Source organism: Salvelinus fontinalis, chromosome 22 (genome assembly GCF_029448725.1).
Source record: "Salvelinus fontinalis isolate EN_2023a chromosome 22, ASM2944872v1, whole genome shotgun sequence".
Lineage (NCBI taxonomy): Eukaryota > Metazoa > Chordata > Actinopteri > Salmoniformes > Salmonidae > Salvelinus > Salvelinus fontinalis.
In genome coordinates this window covers 25,093,296-25,113,712 of record NC_074686.1, presented here as the reverse complement: position 1 = coordinate 25,113,712, position 20,417 = coordinate 25,093,296, and the positions used below count along the sequence as shown (strand labels likewise).

At 42.6% G+C, this 20,417-nt stretch overlaps 2 protein-coding genes across 5 annotated transcripts in view; one reads left to right on the top strand and one right to left on the bottom strand.

Moving 5' to 3' along the window:
• Nucleotides 1–282: 282 nt before the first annotated feature.
• On the bottom strand, nucleotides 283–5,303 carry c22h6orf136 (chromosome 22 C6orf136 homolog). Of its 3 annotated transcripts, none has more exons than XM_055876948.1 (7): nucleotides 5,093–5,303; nucleotides 3,891–4,097; nucleotides 3,035–3,769; nucleotides 2,848–2,936; nucleotides 2,509–2,709; nucleotides 2,272–2,341; nucleotides 283–2,137 (listed from the first exon to the last, which is right to left on the bottom strand). In XM_055876948.1, exons 2-7 carry the CDS (start codon nucleotides 3,987–3,989, stop codon nucleotides 1,994–1,996), a joined length of 1,338 nt encoding a protein of 445 aa, XP_055732923.1. In that variant the 5' UTR covers nucleotides 3,990–4,097; nucleotides 5,093–5,303; the 3' UTR covers nucleotides 283–1,993. The 3 variants fall into 3 exon arrangements, with proteins under 3 accessions (XP_055732923.1, XP_055732924.1, XP_055732925.1); XM_055876949.1 differs by having other exon boundaries at nucleotides 5,189–5,303; XM_055876950.1 differs by lacking the exon at nucleotides 5,093–5,303 and adding an exon at nucleotides 4,762–5,076.
• A 404-nt stretch (nucleotides 5,304–5,707) lies between these two features.
• Nucleotides 5,708–20,417, top strand: part of LOC129820090 (ATP-binding cassette sub-family F member 1-like) — a 33,265-nt gene continuing 18,555 nt past the window's right edge. Inside the window, exons 1-8 of one of the 2 annotated variants that reach the window (XM_055876930.1) lie at nucleotides 5,708–5,971; nucleotides 6,877–6,923; nucleotides 7,239–7,316; nucleotides 13,178–13,301; nucleotides 13,433–13,464; nucleotides 13,597–13,674; nucleotides 19,739–19,795; nucleotides 20,093–20,185. In XM_055876930.1, the coding sequence (XP_055732905.1) occupies nucleotides 5,899–5,971; nucleotides 6,877–6,923; nucleotides 7,239–7,316; nucleotides 13,178–13,301; nucleotides 13,433–13,464; nucleotides 13,597–13,674; nucleotides 19,739–19,795; nucleotides 20,093–20,185 (582 nt within the window). In that variant the 5' untranslated portion in view covers nucleotides 5,708–5,898. The remainder of the gene's footprint in view (nucleotides 5,972–6,876; nucleotides 6,924–7,238; nucleotides 7,317–13,177; nucleotides 13,302–13,432; nucleotides 13,465–13,596; nucleotides 13,675–19,738; nucleotides 19,796–20,092; nucleotides 20,186–20,417) is intronic. The other variant, XM_055876931.1, reaches the window with a different exon arrangement.

Genomic DNA, 20,417 nt, shown 5'->3' with positions numbered 1-20,417 from the left:
GAACCATGATAAAGAAACTTTGTTATATGCCTCTGTTCTTTCTAGAAGCTGACTGTTGTGAAAAGTTGAATGCTTTATAACTTGAATGTTGAAATAAACATTCAGTCAATGTAGAAATGCTATAGGAAATTCCTCGACAAACCACACTTCTGCAGTGTTGGGTTAAATTAGTGACATACAGGATGTTTTTTTAAACGACTAACCATTCGGACCTTTCTGAAATGCTTAAGATTGAATATGTCTGGCAGGATGATATAGGATTCAGTCAAGGACAGCCGTAGGTACACACAACATTGATTTGTTTTATTCACACATACAGACATAGCCAGGTTTCACACCAGATGTGGGTTATTACAAATAAGTGAGTTAAATCCTAAAGTAGCAACCACGGTACTAGATAAGAATGATTTAATTCAATCTGATTTTTATTTATTCTGAAGTCACAGATAACACTACTTGAAAGGGGTCGTAACGCCTTTGCAAGTGTTCCAGTATCATTCATGACTAATTTATTCAACATCAGGTGTTATGTATGCCCCTTTCAAGTAAATGTTAGAGTATTAATGGTAGTGCTAGATCTAACACGTGGCATGCTGTCACCTAGTTTGAGAAGCATGTATTGTAATCTCAAACACACATGTTGAGTGAAACATAGTGTAACAATGATACAGAGGAAGCTTGAGTTGCATTCTTATGACACGTACAGACATTCAATATCCTACAATTACATGTTTTGCTACTTAACCATTAAACTGACATTCCAATCAAGAGTTGTTCAGGTGCCACTTGTTTTTCCATCAGAAAATAAAGTGTCAGTACCGAACTGGCAAATTCACATTTTTTTTTAATCCAGAGTCCTATATGTCATGCAACTGTGTTGCAGTGTCAGGGACATGAACCCTGGTTGAGCTGAGGTCAGTTCCAACACTTACAGCAGGCCAGGCAGTCTGCAGCTGCCTCTCAGCCAGTTAGCCATCCAACACGGAAGGACAACAGCAGTTTAACCAGGGTGGGGTTGTTTGTGAAAGTTAAGTCTCAACAATGAGGACATGAGATTTAATGCTCTTCAAAATAAGAGTTATGAGAGATTTTGCAGTGTATATGTCAAAGTATTTTTGTGAAGTTTGTACAGGGACAGACAACATCATGCAACCTATTCAACGACTTTCCACTGGTACACTGAGATCATAGGGTCTGTTAGGAAAAAGGCCTACATTGAATCATGGTGGGAGGCCATAGATAGCCAGGCCAACTGGCTATATAGAATGTAGTCTCGTCTCTCCATATAAAGACTCCTTGCCTCAATACAGGGTTCCTTGGGCTGTGTGCCAACTGTTACATCAACAACACATTCACCAGTGCAAACTATTCAAAGGAAACCAGTGACAAATGTGTGCCCAGTTCCCAGGCACACTCAATTGTCCATAGGCTGAGGGCACATTAAACACAAAATGACTGATTTCAATAATGAATCCATTTAACTTTAATGTTAATCTGGCATCAATTATTTTTAAACAATGCTTTAAAAAAAATAAGCATTTAACAGTCTTCATGTAATGCAGTGAAAATAGGTTTGTCCAATAATATATGCCATTTAGCAGACACTTATGAGTAGCAGGCTATGTAGTGTGAGCGTATAGGCCCAGAAGGTGGTTCAACATCACACAAGCGCAGTGCAATCGTTTGTTTGTGCGTTAACAAGAAACTGACTCAAGGTATCGACTCGACTTACTGGATGAACTGAAGTCCTGGATTGCATATTAAGTGGATTGCAATTTCAACTAAAGTAGTAGCTGCTATTCTATTGCTGTGTGAGTCCAGAGAGAGAATGGTTTTGGAGGATATTTTTAATGTATATATATATTTATTTTCAGAGCAGGCATTGTACAGGTGAATAGGGACTTTTTTTCTCAACAACACTGATTGCCTGTTTCCCCCTCCCAGTTACTTCTCTCATGGTACACACATGCTCGTTCCAGACCCTCCATCTCTATCAGTCTCGGCCTTGTCGGAGGGAGGAGAGCAGGGGGGGCATGAGGTTGAGGGCTGGCCGGTGCTCCTGGACCCCCAGGGACACGAGGGCTCCCGCTAACAGAGTGGTCACCCCGGGCAGGATGGGCGGCTGGGCTTTCATCACCTGGAGGAAGGCGGGAAAACAATACTCAGCAAGTTTGAGGTGATCAGTTTAGGCAAGGCACAGAACCTGAGGGTATTTCTTAGCTATTTGTAGGCATTTCTATTTCAGAGACAGAAAACCACATGGCCACTGACTTTTTCCACTTTGTGACAATGTATGAGTCCATCATTGCCAAGGTAGAAGGTAGAGAACGCATCATATGACCTGTTGAAAGACAGTGTTTATTAGAGTATGAATGATCATAGAGAACTAACAGTGAAGAGGAACATTGACCAAAAACACTATCGGTTCCACACAATACCAAATCAAATCAATGCATTTCTGTCTGAACATTGTGTAAAGTTAAACAGATCCCAGTCAGGTTTCTGTACCTGTAGAGGTCAGTTTTGTCCTTGCGGTAGAATCTCAGCAGCAGAGAGAGGAAGGGCAGTCCTTTGACACTCCACCTGGCCTTGATGGTCCTGTCCTCTGGGTGCTTGGTCAGTTTCAGTACCTCTAACCGGGCCTCAGCATAGTAACAGAGACACAGCAGCCTCCACAGAGACAGGCTCAGCTGGTACAGAACTCTGCCCCTAGAGGATAGACACAGTATAGCTGTATTATAATATATGTTTATGCGTGTAGTTACATATGTATAAATATCAGGGTTCGAGTCAATTCCATTTCAGTTCGGGAAGGAAACTGCTAAGTAGACAGAAAGTAGCATTTACCTGGTCTTGGCATTTAGAATACAGTTGACGAACTCGATATCATTTGTGTACATGGTGTAGTCATGACTCTTCATAAAGAAACTAGGAAGCTGAAAATCAAACAAATGATCATCAATACTAATAACTAAATAGCAGTGTATGCCATCAAACAGCCATCCCCTAACAAACCCCTCTTCTCCTCTCTTACCTCAATCCTCAGCTTTTCATACATCAATGCCAGTTTCTCCTCGTCCTCCCTCTCTCTGTCGCTGTGACCCCCCTCTACTGTCTTTCTCTCTGCATAACTACTATACAGAGAGGTGTGGAGCAACATTGACAACTCCTTCTCTAGTCCAATCATATGGCTCGATTTGTTCCCATAACCAGGCAATGGCTCCATCCCAGGACAGTGGAAGCAGTAGAACCTAGATCCATACATAAATGGAGCTGGACATCTTTCTGTCTCAAACAGACTCCGGAATGATCCTCTCTCCCTCTTTTCTGTTTCCGTCTCTCCCTCGTTCATCATCGTCTTGGAACCTTCAGTCTGAACCTTAGTCGTCCCAACACTGATGTCATCCTCTCGGCTCCCGTCCACCATGGTCAAGGGGAAGAGGAACTCCACAGGCCTACTGAGTCCTCCCGGAGCCAGGAGTTCACCTAGTTTAATCTGCCCAAATAGAGGCACCTCCACCAGGGTGTGCTGGCCATCACACTCCCCAGGGCCAGGCTGCACCAGCACACACAGGCTGACTGTCTCTTCCCAGTCCTCGTCCAGGTCCAGGGGCCTCTGGCTGTGAGGTTGTCCCTGGCTGGCATGGTGGAAGGGGTGTGACAGGGCCAGATGCTTGATGTTCTGGTACCTCAGACTGTTGGGGGGAACCAGGGCCCATGATGTGCTGCTGAGCGTCCGGATCTGTCCACTCCACTGCACATCCATCGCCTGCAAATTCAAGTAAAGATTTTCCATAAGGTGCTCTTATATAGCCTGGTCCCAGATCTGGATCCAGCCTTGCTCTTATTTAAATATTTAATGAATGTAGACCTGTCTGTCAAGACAATACCTGAGCAAGACTCCAGCACTGTTGCTTGACTGGTTGCCTGTTGCCATGGCTCCTCACACACCCCACCCACAAGGCGACGCCCCCTCTACAAGCAGCCATTCACAAACAGGGGGTATGTGTAACTCCAATCACCAGGGGCATTATTCCACAGCAACCCCAAGGAAGGACCAGCGCTTTTTGGTCCCCTCTCGATCCCAAATAAAAAATCTAGATGAAGAGAAGGGGTTAGTGTGGGCGTTGAGGGTGAACAGTCATTTTTAGACCATCATCTCAATGATATGTTCATATGATCATATGGCCTGGTGCGTGCATGCGTAGGCTACTCAAGGAACAGTTGTGAGTTCATGTGTAGGATGCTAGGCTGTAAATCAAGACCTATATGACCTACACTACTGGTCAAAAGTTTTAGAACACCTAATCACCTACTATTCAACTTTTAACTGAATGAAGAAAACAACACAACAAACACTGTCTTGTGAGTACTTTGACCCTACTTAAACTCTTTTGGAGCGCGAAAAAGCTATGCCAGTAGCATATGACAGTGAGTGGCGTAAACAGCAAACCACAAGATCATAATTGCTACTCAGACGTCTTGCCCTTCCAATAAGGCACTGTAATTTGCTACATTTGAACTCGACAACCACCTATAACTAGGAGCGAATATCGTTTTGTTTCTTCTACAACTTTAGAACCGTGACCTTGATACATATACCGTAAGCAGTCTCTGCAGTGTACTGTTAACCGTGTCAACATTTGTTGATTTCTTGTCCTAAGGTTACAACAACCGATATTCACTAATGATTACAGAGCCAGAATACACCAAGCACAGTTCCTTCTCGTAGTTTCAATTATATACAATACTATGACGTACCATTTCCCATTTGAGACTTTAATAACATGAGCTCGAGCTGATTTACAACTGTTGGTAACCCAGTGGGATTGGTTGGTTTGAGTGACAATCTTGTAGGCACGACCAGAAACAAAATGAACCATGCTTCAACTTTGAAGTTGATATGTATGGAAATACATGAATTGATTTATGAATATAGGGTCCGCTCAATCTGGTTAAAAAAACGCAAGCTAACGTTAGCTCGCTACCTAGTTAGTTGATATGCGAGTAGTTAGATCACCATGGTTAACACACTCCCGTGATTAGCATATTGCGTTAGCTAACGTTAGCTATCTAACAGTAACATGCATACCTGCTGTGTCAGAAGCGAATTGGATCGAAACAGCGATTAGTCAGTTTAGCAATGACCAGATAGTAAGACAATAATCCTCAAAGTCGGGTGTTTTACTTTGATATCCCACGTAATGTTTCGAAATGGGAAGTTATCAAGCGTTACACATATGTCATTCCATCTCCCAATGTCCTTGTCCAGCAGCAGCTACACGCCTCACGCTAGCGTAGGAACGTTTCTAGAAGAAAAAAACACCTATACGTCATACACCTGCGTAGCGCTGATTGGTGGAAAATGTGCATTTCATTAGATGCAGAATGAATAAATCGATATCAATCGTTATCAATAAATGTTATAAAATCATAGGAAATATTTTGTATATTTTATATTTGTATATGTTGTATATAGTAATGCATCGAAATCTGCTGTACATTTGTTTTGTAGTTCTTTTTCTTGACTACCTTTTTAATGAAACTTTCAAGCCATATAGTGAGAAAATATATAATTCTGTAAGACCTATCCTATGTATGCAAAAACATATTATTTCACTATTAAAAGCTTTTTTGCTCGCTAGCGACTACAATTCTTGGACAAACCTACCAGTGGCGCTGTGAAATATTGCTTTACTCATTATTCACACGTCAACCGGAGACTGAAACTCAGTGGTGCTATCGTTACGTCTTCGAATGGAAAAATCTCAAGCCGCATGTGTTGTGATAAAACACTTGTTCTTCTCTGACAGCCACTCTTACCACCGGTTTCAATTTTTTTTTTAAAGACAAAGTCGTTGGTTTTCTGTTAATATCCGTATAAATAAATAGCAAAAAATGCCCAAGAAAGCGAAAGAAGACGCAGAATGGGAAGGAGAAGAGAGAGCAGTAGCACCATCAGCGGTGGCAGGTATCTAATTGCTGCCAGCAACAAAGCTAATGGTTACAACTGAGTCTTTTCCAGCCGTTACAATAGACTGTTAGCTAAGATAAAACGTTGTTAGCTAAGATAAAACATTGTTAGCTAAGATAAAACGTTGTTAGCTAGCTAATGTGCCTCAGTCAGTGATCTTTGATTAACAAGTCCTGGCTGTCATGCGATATGGTGTATTTTGACAACATAGTGTGACATTAGTGATGGTTCACTAGCTAGTTGGAAGCTACGTTCGTTAACAGCTTGCTATCAATGCTGTGAAAATGATGCAGTGCCATATTTTTTTTATTTTATTTAACTAGGCAAGTTAGTTAAGAACAAAGTCTTATTTACAATGACGGCCTACCAAAAGGCAAAAGACCTGCGGGCTGGGATTAAAAACATATTAAATAAAAATATAGGACAAAACACATCACGACAAGAGAGACAACACTACATAAAGATAGACCTATGACGACAACGTAGAATGGCAGCAACACATGACAACACAGCATGGTAGCAACACAACATGCCATGTAATTGTGTCAGACAAATTATTTCTTGTTCTTTCTACTTGACAGCTCGACATTTAAAATAGTGACGGGTCGTTTGAGGAAGAGTAACGTTAATAAACTCGGGGTAGTAGCTAGTATTTCATTTATCATTCAAGTCATGAAGGCTAGCTAGTTAGATAGCTAGGTCATAGCAAGTATGCATTGTTTGAAGAACTGCTGTGTTGCCAAACGTCATTCTGAAAATGTGCCACCCCTACGCTCCCCTTGTAAAAGGCGTTGCCTCCCCTCTGGCTCATTTGGCCGCTCTCTTTTGTCATTCAGTGGATCCATATGTTGATGACCAACTTGCTCATCTTTGTACCTACAATTTATCTCCCCTCTTTTCAGAAAAATCAGTAAAGAAAGGAAAGAAGGATAAGAAGGGGAAGAAGAGTGTGAGTAGTTATACCTCTAGTGCACAGGTGTCAAACTCATTCCACGGAGGGCCGAGTGTCTGCGGGTTTTCGCTCCTCCCTTGTACTTGATTGATGAATTAACATCACTAATTAGTTAGGAACTCCCCACACCTGGTTGTCTAGGGCTTTATTGAAAGGAAAAACCAAAAACCTGCAGACACTAGGCCCTCCGTGGAATGAGTTTGACACCCCTGCTCTAGTGGATATTTTGAGTTAATTGAATGTGGCGAGAAAGAAAATGTAATCGGCAATGTGAACATTTTAATAAAATGTGTCAACATTGTTCTCACACAGTTCTTTGATGAGCTGGCCACAGATAACAAAACTGAGAAGGAGGATGAACCTGTGCTGAAAGAGACTCAAGGAAAGCAGGTAATTCTATTCCTTAACTACTACAGAGATATCATATAGGCTATTTTAAGGTGGATTAATACTTTTTGCAATACTGTATCAATAACACAATGTCCTGGGATATATTGACATGAATAAATCTACCTTTTGCATATTTTTGTTGTTGTTGCCTCCTTCCCACCCAATTTGCTCTCTTGAAAGACAGTAGATGAGCTTGAAGCGTTTGGGGAGGTTGGTTATATGTAGCCGCTACTAGCCAGAGTGGTAGCTAGCTTGCCGTGTCAAATATACAATGCATAGAGAACCATGATATATATATACAGTGCATTCGGGAAGTATTCAGACCCCTTGACTTTTTTCCACATTTTGTTACGTTACAGCCTTATTCTAAAGTTGATTAAAGTGTTCTCCCCTATTCTATTTATTTAACTAGGCAAGTCAGTTAAGAACAAATTCTTATTTGCAATGACGGCCTACCAAAAGGCAAAATGCCTCCTGTGGGGACTGGGATTAAAAAGAAATACAATATAAATATAGTACAAAACACACATCACAACAAGAGAGACACTACCTAAAGAGAGACATAAGACAACAACATAACAAGACAGCAACACATGACAACACAGCATGGTAGCAACACAACATGACAACAACATGGTAGCAGCACAAAACATGTTACAAACATTATTGGGCAAAGTCAACAGCACAGTCGGTCAAGGTCAAGAAGGTAGAGACAAAAATACACTGCTCAAAAAAATAAAGGGAACACTAAAATAACACATCCTAGATCTGAATGAATTAAATATTCTTATTAAATACTTTTTTCTTTACATAGTTGAATGTGCTGACAACAAAATCATACAAAAATTATCAATGGAAATCAAATTTATCAACCCATGGAGGTCTGGATTTGGAGTCACACTCAAAATTAAAGTGGAAAACCACACTACAGGCTGATCCAACTTTGATGTAATGTCCTTAAAACAAGTCAAAATGAGGCTCAGTAGTGTGTGTGGCCTCCACGTGCCTGTATGACCTCCCTACAACGCCTGGGCATGCTCCTGATGAGGTGGCGGATGGTCTCCTGAGGGATCTCCTCCCAGACCTGGACAAAAGCATCCGCCAACTCCTGGACAGTTTGTGGTGCAACGTGGCGTTGGTGGATGGAGCGAGACATGATGTCCCAGATGTGCTCAATTGGATTCAGGTCTGGGGAACGGGCGGGCCAGTCCATAGCATCAATTCCTTCCTCTTGCAGGAACTGCTGACACACTGCAACCACATGAGGTCTAGCATTGTCTTGCATTAGGAGGAACCCAGGGCCGACCGCACCAGCATATGGTCTCACAAGGGGTCTGAGGATCTCATCTCGGTACCTAATGGCAGTCAGGCTACCTCTGGCGAGCACATGGAGGGCTGTGTGGCCCCACAAAGAAATGAAATGCCACCCCACACCATGACTGACCCACCGCCAAACCGGTCATGCTGGAGGATGTTGCAGGCAGCAGAACGTTCTCCACGGCGTCTCCAGACTCTGTTACGTCTGTCACATGTGCTCAGTGTGAACCTGCTTTCATCTGTGAAGAGCACAGGGCGCCAGTGGCGAATTTGCCAATCTTGGTGTTCTCTGGCAAATGCCAAACGTCCTGCACGGTGTTGGGCTGTAAGCACAACCCCCACCTGTGGACGTCGGGCCCTCATACCACCCTCATGGAGTCTATTTCTGACCGTTTGAGCAGACACATGCACATTTGTGGCCAGCTGGAGGTCATTTTGCAGGGCTCTGGCAGTGCTCCTCCTGATCCTCCTTGCACAAAGGCGGAGGTCGCGGTCCTGCTGCTGGGTTGTTGCCCTCCTACGGCCTCCTCCACGTCTCCTGATGTACTGGCCTGTCTCCTGGTAGTGCCTCCATGCTCTGGACACTACGCTGACAGACACAGCAAACCTTCTTGTCACAGCTCGCATTGATGTGCCATCCTGGATGAGCTGCACTACCTGAGCCACTTGTGTGGGTTGTAGACTCCGTCTCATGCTACTACTAGAGTGAAAGCACCGCCAGCATTCAAAAGTGACCAAAACATCAACCAGGAAGCATAGGAACTGAGAAGTGGTCTGTGGTCACCACCTGCAGAACCACTCCTTTATTGGGGTGTCTTGCTAATTGCCTATAATTTCCACCTGTTGTCTATTCCATTTGCACAACAGCATGTGAAATTTATTGTCAATCAGTGTTTCTTCCTAAGTGGACAGTTTGATTTCACAGAAGTGTGATTGACTTGGAGTTACATTGTTGTTTAAGTGTTCCCTTAATTTATTTTAGCAGTGTACATCATACAAAGCAGCCACAACTGTCAGTAAGGGTGTCCATGATTGAGTGTTTGAATGAAGAGATTGAGATAAAACTGTCCAGTTTGAGGGTTGGTTGCAGCTCGGGTTGGTTGCAGCAAACTGAAAAGAGGAGTGACCCAGGGATGTGTGTGCCCATCAATCTACACACAATACCCCATAATGACAAAGCAAGAACAGGTTTAGACATTTTTACAAATTGATTAAAAATAAACTTAAATATATAATTGAAATAAGTATTCTGACAGTTTACTCAGTACTTTGTTGAAGCACCTTTGGCAGTGATTACAGCCTCGAGTCTTCTTGGGTATGATGCTACAAGCTTGGCACACTTGTGTTTGGAGAGTTTTCCCAATCTTCTCTGCAGATCCTCAAGCTCTGTCAGGTTGTAAGGGGAGCGTCGCTGCACAGCTATTTTCAGGTCTCTCCAGAGATGTTCGATCGGATTCAAGTCTGGTCCCTGGCTGGGCCACACAAGGACAATCAGAGACTTGTCCCAAAGCCACTCCTGCATTGTCTTGGCTGTGTGCTTAGGGTTGTTGTGCTGTTGAAAGGTGAACCTTCACCCCAGTCTGAGGTCCTGAGCACTATGGAGCAGGTTCTTTTTTTGTAAATTCTTTATTATTTTTTTATTTTTTTCCCGTGGTATGGTTTTGGTAGTTAGTCTTGTCCCATTGCTGCAACTCCCACACGGACTCAGAAGAGGCGAATGTCGAGAACCGTGTGTCCTTCGAAACACAACCCATCAAAGCCGCACTGCTTCTTAACACAATGACCCTTCACCCGGAAGCCAGCCGCCCAAATGTGTCGGAGGAAACATCCTACACCTGGTGATCGTGTAAGCATGCACTGCGCCCGGCCCGCCACAGAAGTCGCTAGTGCGCGATGGGACAAGAACATCCCTGCCGGCCAAATCCTCCCCTAACCCGGATGACACTGGGCCAATTGTGCGCCACCCCATGGGTCTCCCGGTCGTGGCCGGCTGCGACAGCCTCGACTCAAACCCAGAATCTCTAGTGGCACAGCTAGCACTGCGATGCAGTGTCTTAGACCACTGCGCCATTTGGGAGGCCCCGGAGCAGGTTTTCATCAAGGATCTCTGTACTTTGTGCTGTCATGTGGCTGCTGTGCCTTTTACTGAGTGGCTGGCCACTCTACCATAAAGCCCTGATTGGTGGAGTGCTGCAGAGAGATGGTTGTCCTTCTGGAATTTTCGCCCAACTCCACAGAGGAATTCTGGTGCTCTGTCAAGAGTGACCATCGGGTTCTTGGTCACCTCCCTGATCAAGGCCGTTCTCCCCAGATTGCACAGTTTGGCCGGGCGGCCAGCTCTAGGAAGAGTCTTGGTGGTTCCAAACTTCTTCCATTTAAGAATGATGGAAGCCACTGTGTTCTTGGGGACCTTCAATGCTGCAGACATTTTTTTTGGTACCCTTCCCCAGATCTGTGCCTCGACACAATCCTGTCTCGGAGCTCAATGGACAATTCCTTCCACCCCATGCCTTGGTTTTTGCTCTGACATGCACTGTCAACTGTGGGACCTTTATATAGACAGGTGTGTGCCTTTCCAAATCATGTCCAATCAATTTAATTTACTGTAGGTGGATGCCAATCAAGTTGTAGAAACTTGAGCTCAATTTCAAGTCTCGTAGCAAAGGGTCTGAACACTTATGTAAATAAGTTTAATTTTTTGAAATTTTTATAAATTTGCAAACATTTCTAAATACCTGTTTTTGCTTGGTCATTATGGGGTATTGTGTGTAGATTGAGGGGGAACTTTTATTTAATCCATTTCAGAATAAGGCTGTAACGTCACAAAATGTGGGAAAAGTAAAGGGGTCTGAATACTTGCTGAATGTGCTGTGTGTGTATATGTGTGTGTGTGTGTGTGTGTGTGTGTGTATATATACAGTGGCAAGAAAATGTATGTGAACCCTTTGGAAATACCTGCACATCTGCATAAATTGGTAATAAAATGAGATCTTCATCTAGGTCACAACAATGGACAAACACAGTCTGCTTAAACTAATAACACACAAATTATATGTTTCATGTCTTTATTGAACACACTGTGTAAACATTCACAGTACAGGGTGGGAAAAGTATGTGATCCCTTGGATTTAATAACTGTTTGACCCTTCTTTTGCAGCAATAACCTCAACCAAACGTTTTCTGTAGTTGCGGATCAGACCTGCACAACAGTCAGGAGGAATTTTGGACCATTCCTCTTTACAAAACTGTTTCAGTTAAGCAATATTCTTGGGATGTCTGGTGTGAACTGCTCTCTTGAGGTCATGCCACCGCATCTCAATCGGGTTGAGGTCAGGACTCTGAATGGCCACTTCAGAAGGCCTATTTTCTTCTGTTCAAGCCATTCTGTTGCTGATTTACTTCTGTGTTTTGGGTTGTTGTCCTGTTGCATCACCCAACTTCTGTTGAGCTTCAATTGGCGGACAGATAGCCTAAAATTCTCCTGCAAAATGTCTTGATAAACTTGGTAATTAATTTTTCCGCTGATGATCGGGCCTGGACAGCTTGCTAAGGCAGCAAAGCAGCCCCAAACCATGATGCTCCATCCACCATACTTTACAGTTGGGAGGAGTTTTTGATGTTGGTGTGCAGCAAGGTTTTTTTTAACAGCAGTGGCTTCTTTCGTGGTGTCCTCCCATGAACCCCATTCTTGTTTAGTGTTTTACGTATTGTAGACTCGTCAACAGAGATGTTAGCATGTTCCAGATATTTCTGCAAGTCTTCAGCAGACACACTAGGATTCTTCTTAACTTCATTGAGTGTTCTGCGCTGTGCTCTTGCAGTCATCTTTGCAGGATGGCCATTCCTAGGGAGAGTAGCAACAGTGCTGAACTTTTTCCATTTATAGACAATTGGTCTTACCGTGGACTGATGAACATCAAGGCTTTTAGAGATACTTTTGTAACCCTTTCCAGCTTTATGCAAGTCAACAACTATTAAACTTGGGTCTTCTTGTTAATAGCAAACTCAATTTTTTTTTTTTTTTTTTATATAGGGCAAGGCAGCTCTAACCAACATCTCCAATCTCGTCTTATTGATTGTAGTCCAGGTTAGCTGACTCCAATTAACTTTTGAAGTCATTAGCCTAGGGGTTCACATACTTTTCCCAACCTACACTGTGAATGTTTAAATTATGTATTTAATATAGACAAGAAATCAAATTATTTGTGTGTTATTAATGTAAGCACACTGTTTGTCAATTGTTGTGACTTAAGATGAAGATCAGATCAAATGTGATGACCAATTTATGTAGAAATCCAGGTAATTCCAAAGGGTTCACATACTTTTCCGTTTGTGTGTGTTTATGTATGTATATGTGTGAGATATATATATATATATATATATATATATATATATATATATATATATATATATATATATATATATAATTGTGATATGTATATATAATTGTGATATGTATCGTGTGGTCCCTCCCTGCTAATACCTAGCCCTAGTAGTCATGTGAACCATAATGCCTGTCTAATCTATTTTGCTATCGGTCTCAGAAGAAAAAGAAAGACCGGCGGAAAGGTAGAAGTGGGGAGGGAGACGATGATGATGATGACGAGGATATGATGGAGAAACTGAAGAAGCTGTCAGTGCAAGCCAGCGAGGACGAGGAAGAGGAATGTAAGTTGACTGCTTAGTCTGTCAAACAAATGTCTACATTTCAAGCTGGAAATGTTCAGTGTTGATGGCCTAGCTAGCCTTTCATCAACTTTGCTCACTCTCTCTCTTGCTCGCTCTCTTTCTCATCCCAGTTGTGGCCCCTGGAAAAGGCAAGGGAAGTAAGGTGAGCATGTTGTGCATGCATCGGTCTTGATCACTATATCGCCAGTCTTTACGGTCTCGATCACTCCGTTCTATTACATTTTGGGGGTAGAATACACTATAATCCACTTTTAAATTGTATTTGTTGTCTCAGGGTGGGAACATCTTTGCAGCTCTCAGTCAGGGAGACAGTGATGATGATGGTGGTGATGATGAGAGACTGGTGAATAAGGTGCGTGGGGTCTGTTATGCTTGTGTGTCGTGTTCTAAATCTGAATGTGGATTCTATTGATACTAACCTCGTGTTTTAGAGTTCCAGGGAGCTCTAAGAAAGTGTTTGTGTTGCTGTTTATTAATTCATCTACCCCATTCCATCCCACCCCTCCTCGTACTCTTCCTTCCTGTTCCTTTTCTACTGTCTTTTGGATTTCATCACAGACTCACAATAATAGCTACACATGTTCAAATCAAAGTTTATTTGTCACGTGCGCTGAATACAACGGGTGTAGGTAGACCTTAGAGTGAAATGTTTACTTACAGGCTCTAACCAATAGTGCAAGAAAGGTATTAGGTGAACAATAGGTAAGTAAAGAAATAAAACAACAGTAAAAAGACATTTGAAAATAACAGTAGCGAGGCTATACACAGACACCGGTTAGTCAGGCTGATTGAGGTAGTATGTACATGTAGGTATGGTTAAAGTGACTGCATATATGATGAACAGAGAGTAGCGTAAAAGAGGGGTTGGTGGGTGGCGGGACACAATGCAGATAGCCCGATTAGCCAATGTGCGGGAGTACTGGTTGGTTGGGCCAATTGAGGTAGTATGTACAGTCGTGGCCAAAAGTTTTGAGAATGATACAAATATTAATTTTCAGAAAGTCTGATGCCTCAGTTTGTATGATGGCAATTTGCATATACTCCAGAATGTTATGAAGAGTGATCAGATGAATTGCAATTAATTGCAAAGTCCCTCTTTGCCATGCAAATTAACTGAATCCCCCCCAAAACATTTCCACTGCATTTCAGCCCTGCCACAAAAGGACCAGCTGACATCATGTCAGTGAATCTCTCGTTAACATAGGTGTGAGTATTGACGAGGACCAGGCTGGAGATCACTCTGTCATGCTGATTGAGCTCGAATAACAGACTGGAAGCTTCAAAAGGAGGGTGGTGCTTGGAATCATTGTTCTTCCTCTGTCAATCATGGTTACCTGCAAGGATATTCGTGCCGTCATCATTGCTTTGCACAAAAAGGGCTTCACAGGCAAGGATATTGCTGCCAGTAAGATTGCACCTAAATCATTTATCGGATCATCAAGAACTTGAAGGAGAGCGGTTCAATTGTTGTGAAGAAGGCTTCAGGGCGCCAAAGAAAGTCCAGCAATCGCCAGGACCATCTCCTAAAGTTGATTCAGCTGTGGGATCGGGGCACCACCAGTACAGAGCTTGCTCAGGAATGGCAGCAGGTGAGTGCATCTGCACGCACAGTGAGGCGAAGACTTTTGGAGGATGGCCTGGTGTCACGAAGAGCATCAAAGAAGCCACTTCTCTCCAGGAAAAACATCAGGGACAGACTGATAATCTGCAAACGGTACAGGGATTGGACTGCTGAGGACTGGGGTAAAGTAATTTTCTCTGATGAATCCCCTTTCCGATTGTTTGGGGCATCTGGAAAAAAGCTTGTCCAGAGAAGACAAGGTGAGCGCTACCATCAGTCCTGTGTCATGCCAACAGTTAAGCATCCTGAGACCATTCATGTGTGGCATTGCTTCTCAGCCAAAGGAGTGGGCCCACTCACAATTTTGCCTAAGAACACAGCCATGAATGAAGAATGGTACCAACACATCCTCCGAGAGCAACTTCTCCCAACCATCCAGGAACAGTTTGGTTACGAACAATGCATTTTCCAGCATGATGGAGCACCTTGCCAGAAGGAAAAAGTGATAACTAAGTGGCTCGGGGAACAAAACATCGATATTTTGGGTCCATGGCCAGGAAAGTCCCCAGACCTTAATCCCATTGAGAACTTGTGGTCAATCATCAAGTGGCAGGTAGACATACAAAACCCCACAAATTCTGACAAACTCCAAGCATTGATTATGCACGAATGGGCTGCCATCAGTCAGGATGTGGCCCAGAAGTTAATTGACAGCATGCCAGGGCGGATTGCAGAGGTCTTGAAAAAGAATGGTCAACACTGCAAATATTGGCTCTTTGCATCAACTTCAAGTAATTGTCAATTAAAGCCTTCGACAGGTATGAAATGCTTGTAATTATACTTCAGTATTCCATAGTAACATCGGACAAAAATATCTAAACACTGAATCAGCAAACTTTGTGGAAATTAATATTTGTGTAATTCTCAAAACTTTTAGCCACAACTGTACATGAATGTATAGTTAAAGTGACTATGCATATATGATAAACCGAGAGGAGCAGCAGCGTAAAAGAGGGGTTGGGGGGGGCACAGAATGCAAATAGTCCGGTAGTCATTTGATTACCTGTTCAGGAGTCTAATGGCTTGGGGGTAAAAACTATTGAGAAGCCTTTTTGTCCTAGACTTGGCACTCCGGTACCGCATGCCATGCGGTAGTAGAGAGAACAGTCTATGACTGGGGTGGCTGGGGTCTTTGGCAATTTTTAGGGCCTTCCTCTGACCGCCTGGTGTAGAGGTCCTGGATGGCAGGCAGCTTAGCCCCAGTTATGTACTGGGCCGTACGCACTACCCTCTGTAGTGCCTTGCGGTCGGAGGCCGAGGAATTGCCGTACCAGGCAGTGATGCAACCGGTCAGGATGCTCTCAATGTTGCAGCTGTAGAACCTTTTGAGGATCTCAGGACCCATGCCAAATCTTTTTAGTTTCCTGAGGGGGAATAGGCTTTTACATCCATATTCTTCGTTATTCCTACATAGTGCTGTTGCGGTCATGAAATTTTCTCAGCTGGTGATTGTCATGCAAATAACTGCCAGTCTCATGGTAATTGACTGTTAATTAACATAGACATGTTTAGCATCTTCTGTCGTCCACACATAGCTTACAAGCTACTGATGCCGACCGTTGGAACATCTACATTTTAAAAAGTCTAATAAATCCATTTACTATAGCCTACACCATAACAATAAATCTATTTGTTTATTTTAGACGGGTCTAAAGAAACATGATATGAAGAGAATGTAGCCTATTTCAGAAGAGCATACTCTGTTGTCCTTATGTTAGGCCCTAATCTAGCCATACCATATGGCTGTGGGCTACACTAGTTCATTTAGCAGGCAAGATTTGCTTAGAATTCTGTGGCATTATTTTATAGTATGAAGAATACAATTGTACGTAGGAGAAAATATCCTTTCTATTTTATTCAGCTAACGATTTCCGAGGGAGTGCACACATGCGACTTTTCTGTGTTGAGCAGAAGAAACAGATCCTCCTATATGCTTAATTTAGGGTTATTTATGCAACTTTAGTTGTGATACAAACATTGGGCTTTTTGCTTTGATTTTTAATACAGGCTGCATGATGCGACTCTAATGATGATTTGAAAAAGTTACATGAAAGGCATGAGCTCTGCACTGTTTCTTGCGCAGGCTGCACACACTTCATCAGTCTCTCATTCACAATTTGACAAGCATTTGATAATATACTCACCCATCAGACTATACTTAATTGAATCTGGTCTTTTCGTGTAGCCTATGGGTGGAATCATTTTTGATTTAGAATGCCTCACAAAAAAAACATTTAGGTTTTTAATATGTAAGCATAGGCAGCGCGTCCATAAGGCTAGGGGAAGTTATTCCCAAAGTAAATTGAATTAAATTGCCAAAATTATATAGCCTAATTAGCCTAATCATGTCTCTACAGAAATAAAATACATTGAAATAGGCTACTAAAGCATGATTTGGCCACAGTGGATCATTAGCTTCTTTAAAAAGAAAGTGGATTGTTTTAAATCGCATTGCCTTCAGTCGGAAGGAAAGGCAACGCACACAATTTGGGCAGATTGTTGAGTTGCGACTGTCTGAAATGTAGAGGGGCCAGGCATATCGCAATATTTCAAAATACTATCGCAGGGAAATATAGTTTGGGAAGCAAATTGTTATTGCTGTAAAGTGAAGACAAGGAAAATACTAATGTCTTTTTTTAGTTATCAAAATTCTCAACTTAATTGAGCGAACAACAGTATAGCCTATCTTATTGGCACCAGCGGAGAGCATCGGCAACATCATTGGTGATTGCGCATATTCACCATTTATCATTGTTGGGTCAGTGTTACTTTTTTTGGGGGGGGGGGGGACAGTTTCCTTCTCCAGTTTAGATGGACCTCATATTGTATTTGTCTCCCCTTCTCATAGGCCTATTATATGGACAACATTGTTTTTATTGATCTGTTTGTCATTGTCAGCAGAGTAGGCTACCCTGTCATTTGCATAAAAAAATATTCTGCTAATGTCTCCAGTCATAGGTCCTAAACGATATGCTAACCGCCATCGATAAGAAACAATACTTTGTAGCCGTATTCATTGACCTGGCCAAGGCTTTCGACTCTGTCAAACACCACATCCTCATCGGCAGACTCGATAGCCTTGGTTTCTCAAATGATTGCCTCGCCTGGTTCACCAACTACTTCTCTGATAGAGTTCAGTGTGTCAAATCGGAGGGCCTGTGTCTCTATGGGGGTGCCACAGGGTTCAATTCTTGGACCGACTCTCTTCTCTGTATACATCAATGATGTCGCTCTTGCTGCTGGTGAGTCTGATCCACCTCTACGCAGATGTCACCATTCTGTATACTTCTGGCCCTTCTTTGGACACTGTGTTAACAACCCTCCAGACGAGCTTCAATGCCATACAACTCTCCTTCCGTGGCCTCCAATTGCTCTTAAATACAAGTAAAACTAAATGCATGCTCTTCAACCGATCGCCACCTGCCCGCCCGTCCAATATCCCTACTCTGGACGGTTCTGACTTAGAATATGTGGACAACTACAAATATCTAGGTGTCTGGTTAGACTGTAAACTCTCCTTCCAGACTCACATCAAACATCTCCAATCCAAAGTTAAATCTAGAATTGGCTTCCTATTTCGCAACAAAGCATCCTTCACTCATGCTGCCAAACATACCCTCGTAAAACTGACCATCCTACCGATATATGTTCTTAGTTCTACATTTTTTGAAAGGAGCATGCTTATTTAAGATGGTGAGCAAATTACTTTTACAGAACCACCAGGCATCCTCGACTGACGGGATGAGGTCAATATCCTTCCAGGATACCCGGCCAGGTCGATTAGAAAGGCCTGCTCGCAGAAGTGTTTTAGGGAGTGTTTGAGAGTGAAGAGGGGTTGTCGTTTGACCTCGGACCCATAGCGGATGCAGGCAATGAGGCAGTGATCGCTGAGATCCTGAAAACAGCTGAGGTGTATTTGGAGGGCAAGTTGGTCAGGATAATATCTGAGGGTTTACGGATTTAGGGTTGTACCTGGTGGGTTCATTGATAATTTGTGTGAGATTGAGGGCATCTAGCTTAGATTGTAGGACTGCTGGGGTGTTAAGCATATCCCAGTTTAGGTCACCTAACAGAATGAACTCTGAAGATAGATGGGGGGGCAATCAATTCACATATGGTGTCCAGGGCACAACTGGGAGCTGAGGGGGGTCTATAACAGGTGGCAACAGTGAGAGATTTATTTCTGTAGAGATTAATTTAAAAAATTAGAAGCTCGAACTGTTTGGGCATAGACCTGGGAAGTAAGCCTGCAAAGTTCTGTCAATCGCTGCAGTAGATTGCAACTCCTCCCCCTTTGGCAGTTCTATCTTGACGGAAAATTTTGTTGTTGGGGATGGAAATCTCAGAAATCTCATTTGTGTTGATGTCAGTGTGATTAGAGGAGCAATACATCAGAGTGCAAGGCCATTAGCGACTGGCAGTTAGGAAGTTAAGTAGTCTACTAATGACCATTAGCAGCATCAGAGCGCAGTTTTGGAGAAGCCTAGTTACGGTGCCTAAACGGTCACGTGGAATTTGACTGCGGTCATGAGTCCTGACTGCCGGTGTGGTGTTAATACGGTCACAGTAACAGCCTTATTCCTACATCATTTTCTTTCATTGCATTTCATGTGTTGGACAAATTAGCATTGGCCAGAAGTGTTGGGGCTTGCAAGGCACTTAGAATCGAATGATTTGAATCAAGCATGTCATTTTTCTTCATAACGACTTTGTGCTTTGGTGTAAGGACATCTCTAATATTAAGGAACTGGTGTATCTGTGTGTTTGTCTTTGCGTCTTTAATACTTTAACACAGGAGGTTGAGAAGGTGCATAAGGGCAAGAAAAAAGATAAGCCAAAACCGAAAGCCAAGGTGGGTGATGGAATGGATTTATTCTCCTACTACACACTCTTTCCCCCACCATCCCCCTCCCCCCATCCAACAGGGTTAATAACGGAAAGCAGCACATTTTTAAATTGTTCACTAAAACATTCCCCTCTCAATCTATTCCCTTTTATTTCACAGCACTTTATTTAACTACTTTTCTCTTTCTCATAGACCTCATATCTGCAGATCTAACCCACTGAAATACTCAACACAATAAAACTGTCTGATCTCACTTGTTCCCAGACATGGAGCCTCACTCTCCTTTTTCCTACATAAAACCAGGCTCCCTCTGATGATGAGGAAGAAAAGAAAGACGGGAATGAAAAGACAGCTGTGAAAAATAACAAGAAACCAGAGGCTAAACCAGCACCCAAGGTCAGGCTTTTGATAGGCTTCGTGGAATTTTCACTATATTGCTTAGCCTATCTAGTCATTTCAGATCTACTGGAGTATCCAAGGAGTACAGAGTAGATCTACTGGAGTACAGAGTAGATCCTAGGGCTTGATTGATTTGGGATCAGCATTATGTTGAACTAAATGAGACTCACTTTTTTATTATATATATATATATATATATATATATATATATATATATATATATATATAT

Excerpts from the sequence above, each read along its gene's own strand:
- c22h6orf136 (XM_055876948.1), bottom strand. The coding sequence starts at position 3,989 with ATGGCTGCTTGTAGAGGGGGCGTCGCCTTGTGGGTGGGGTGTGTGAGG. Across the intron at positions 2,937-3,034 it reads ATGAAAAGCTGAGGATTGAG|CTTCCTAGTTTCTTTATGAA; the intron begins GTAAGAGAGGAG and ends TTTGATTTTCAG. Across the intron at positions 2,342-2,508 it reads GACAAAACTGACCTCTACAG|GTCATATGATGCGTTCTCTA; the intron begins GTACAGAAACCT and ends GTCTTTCAACAG.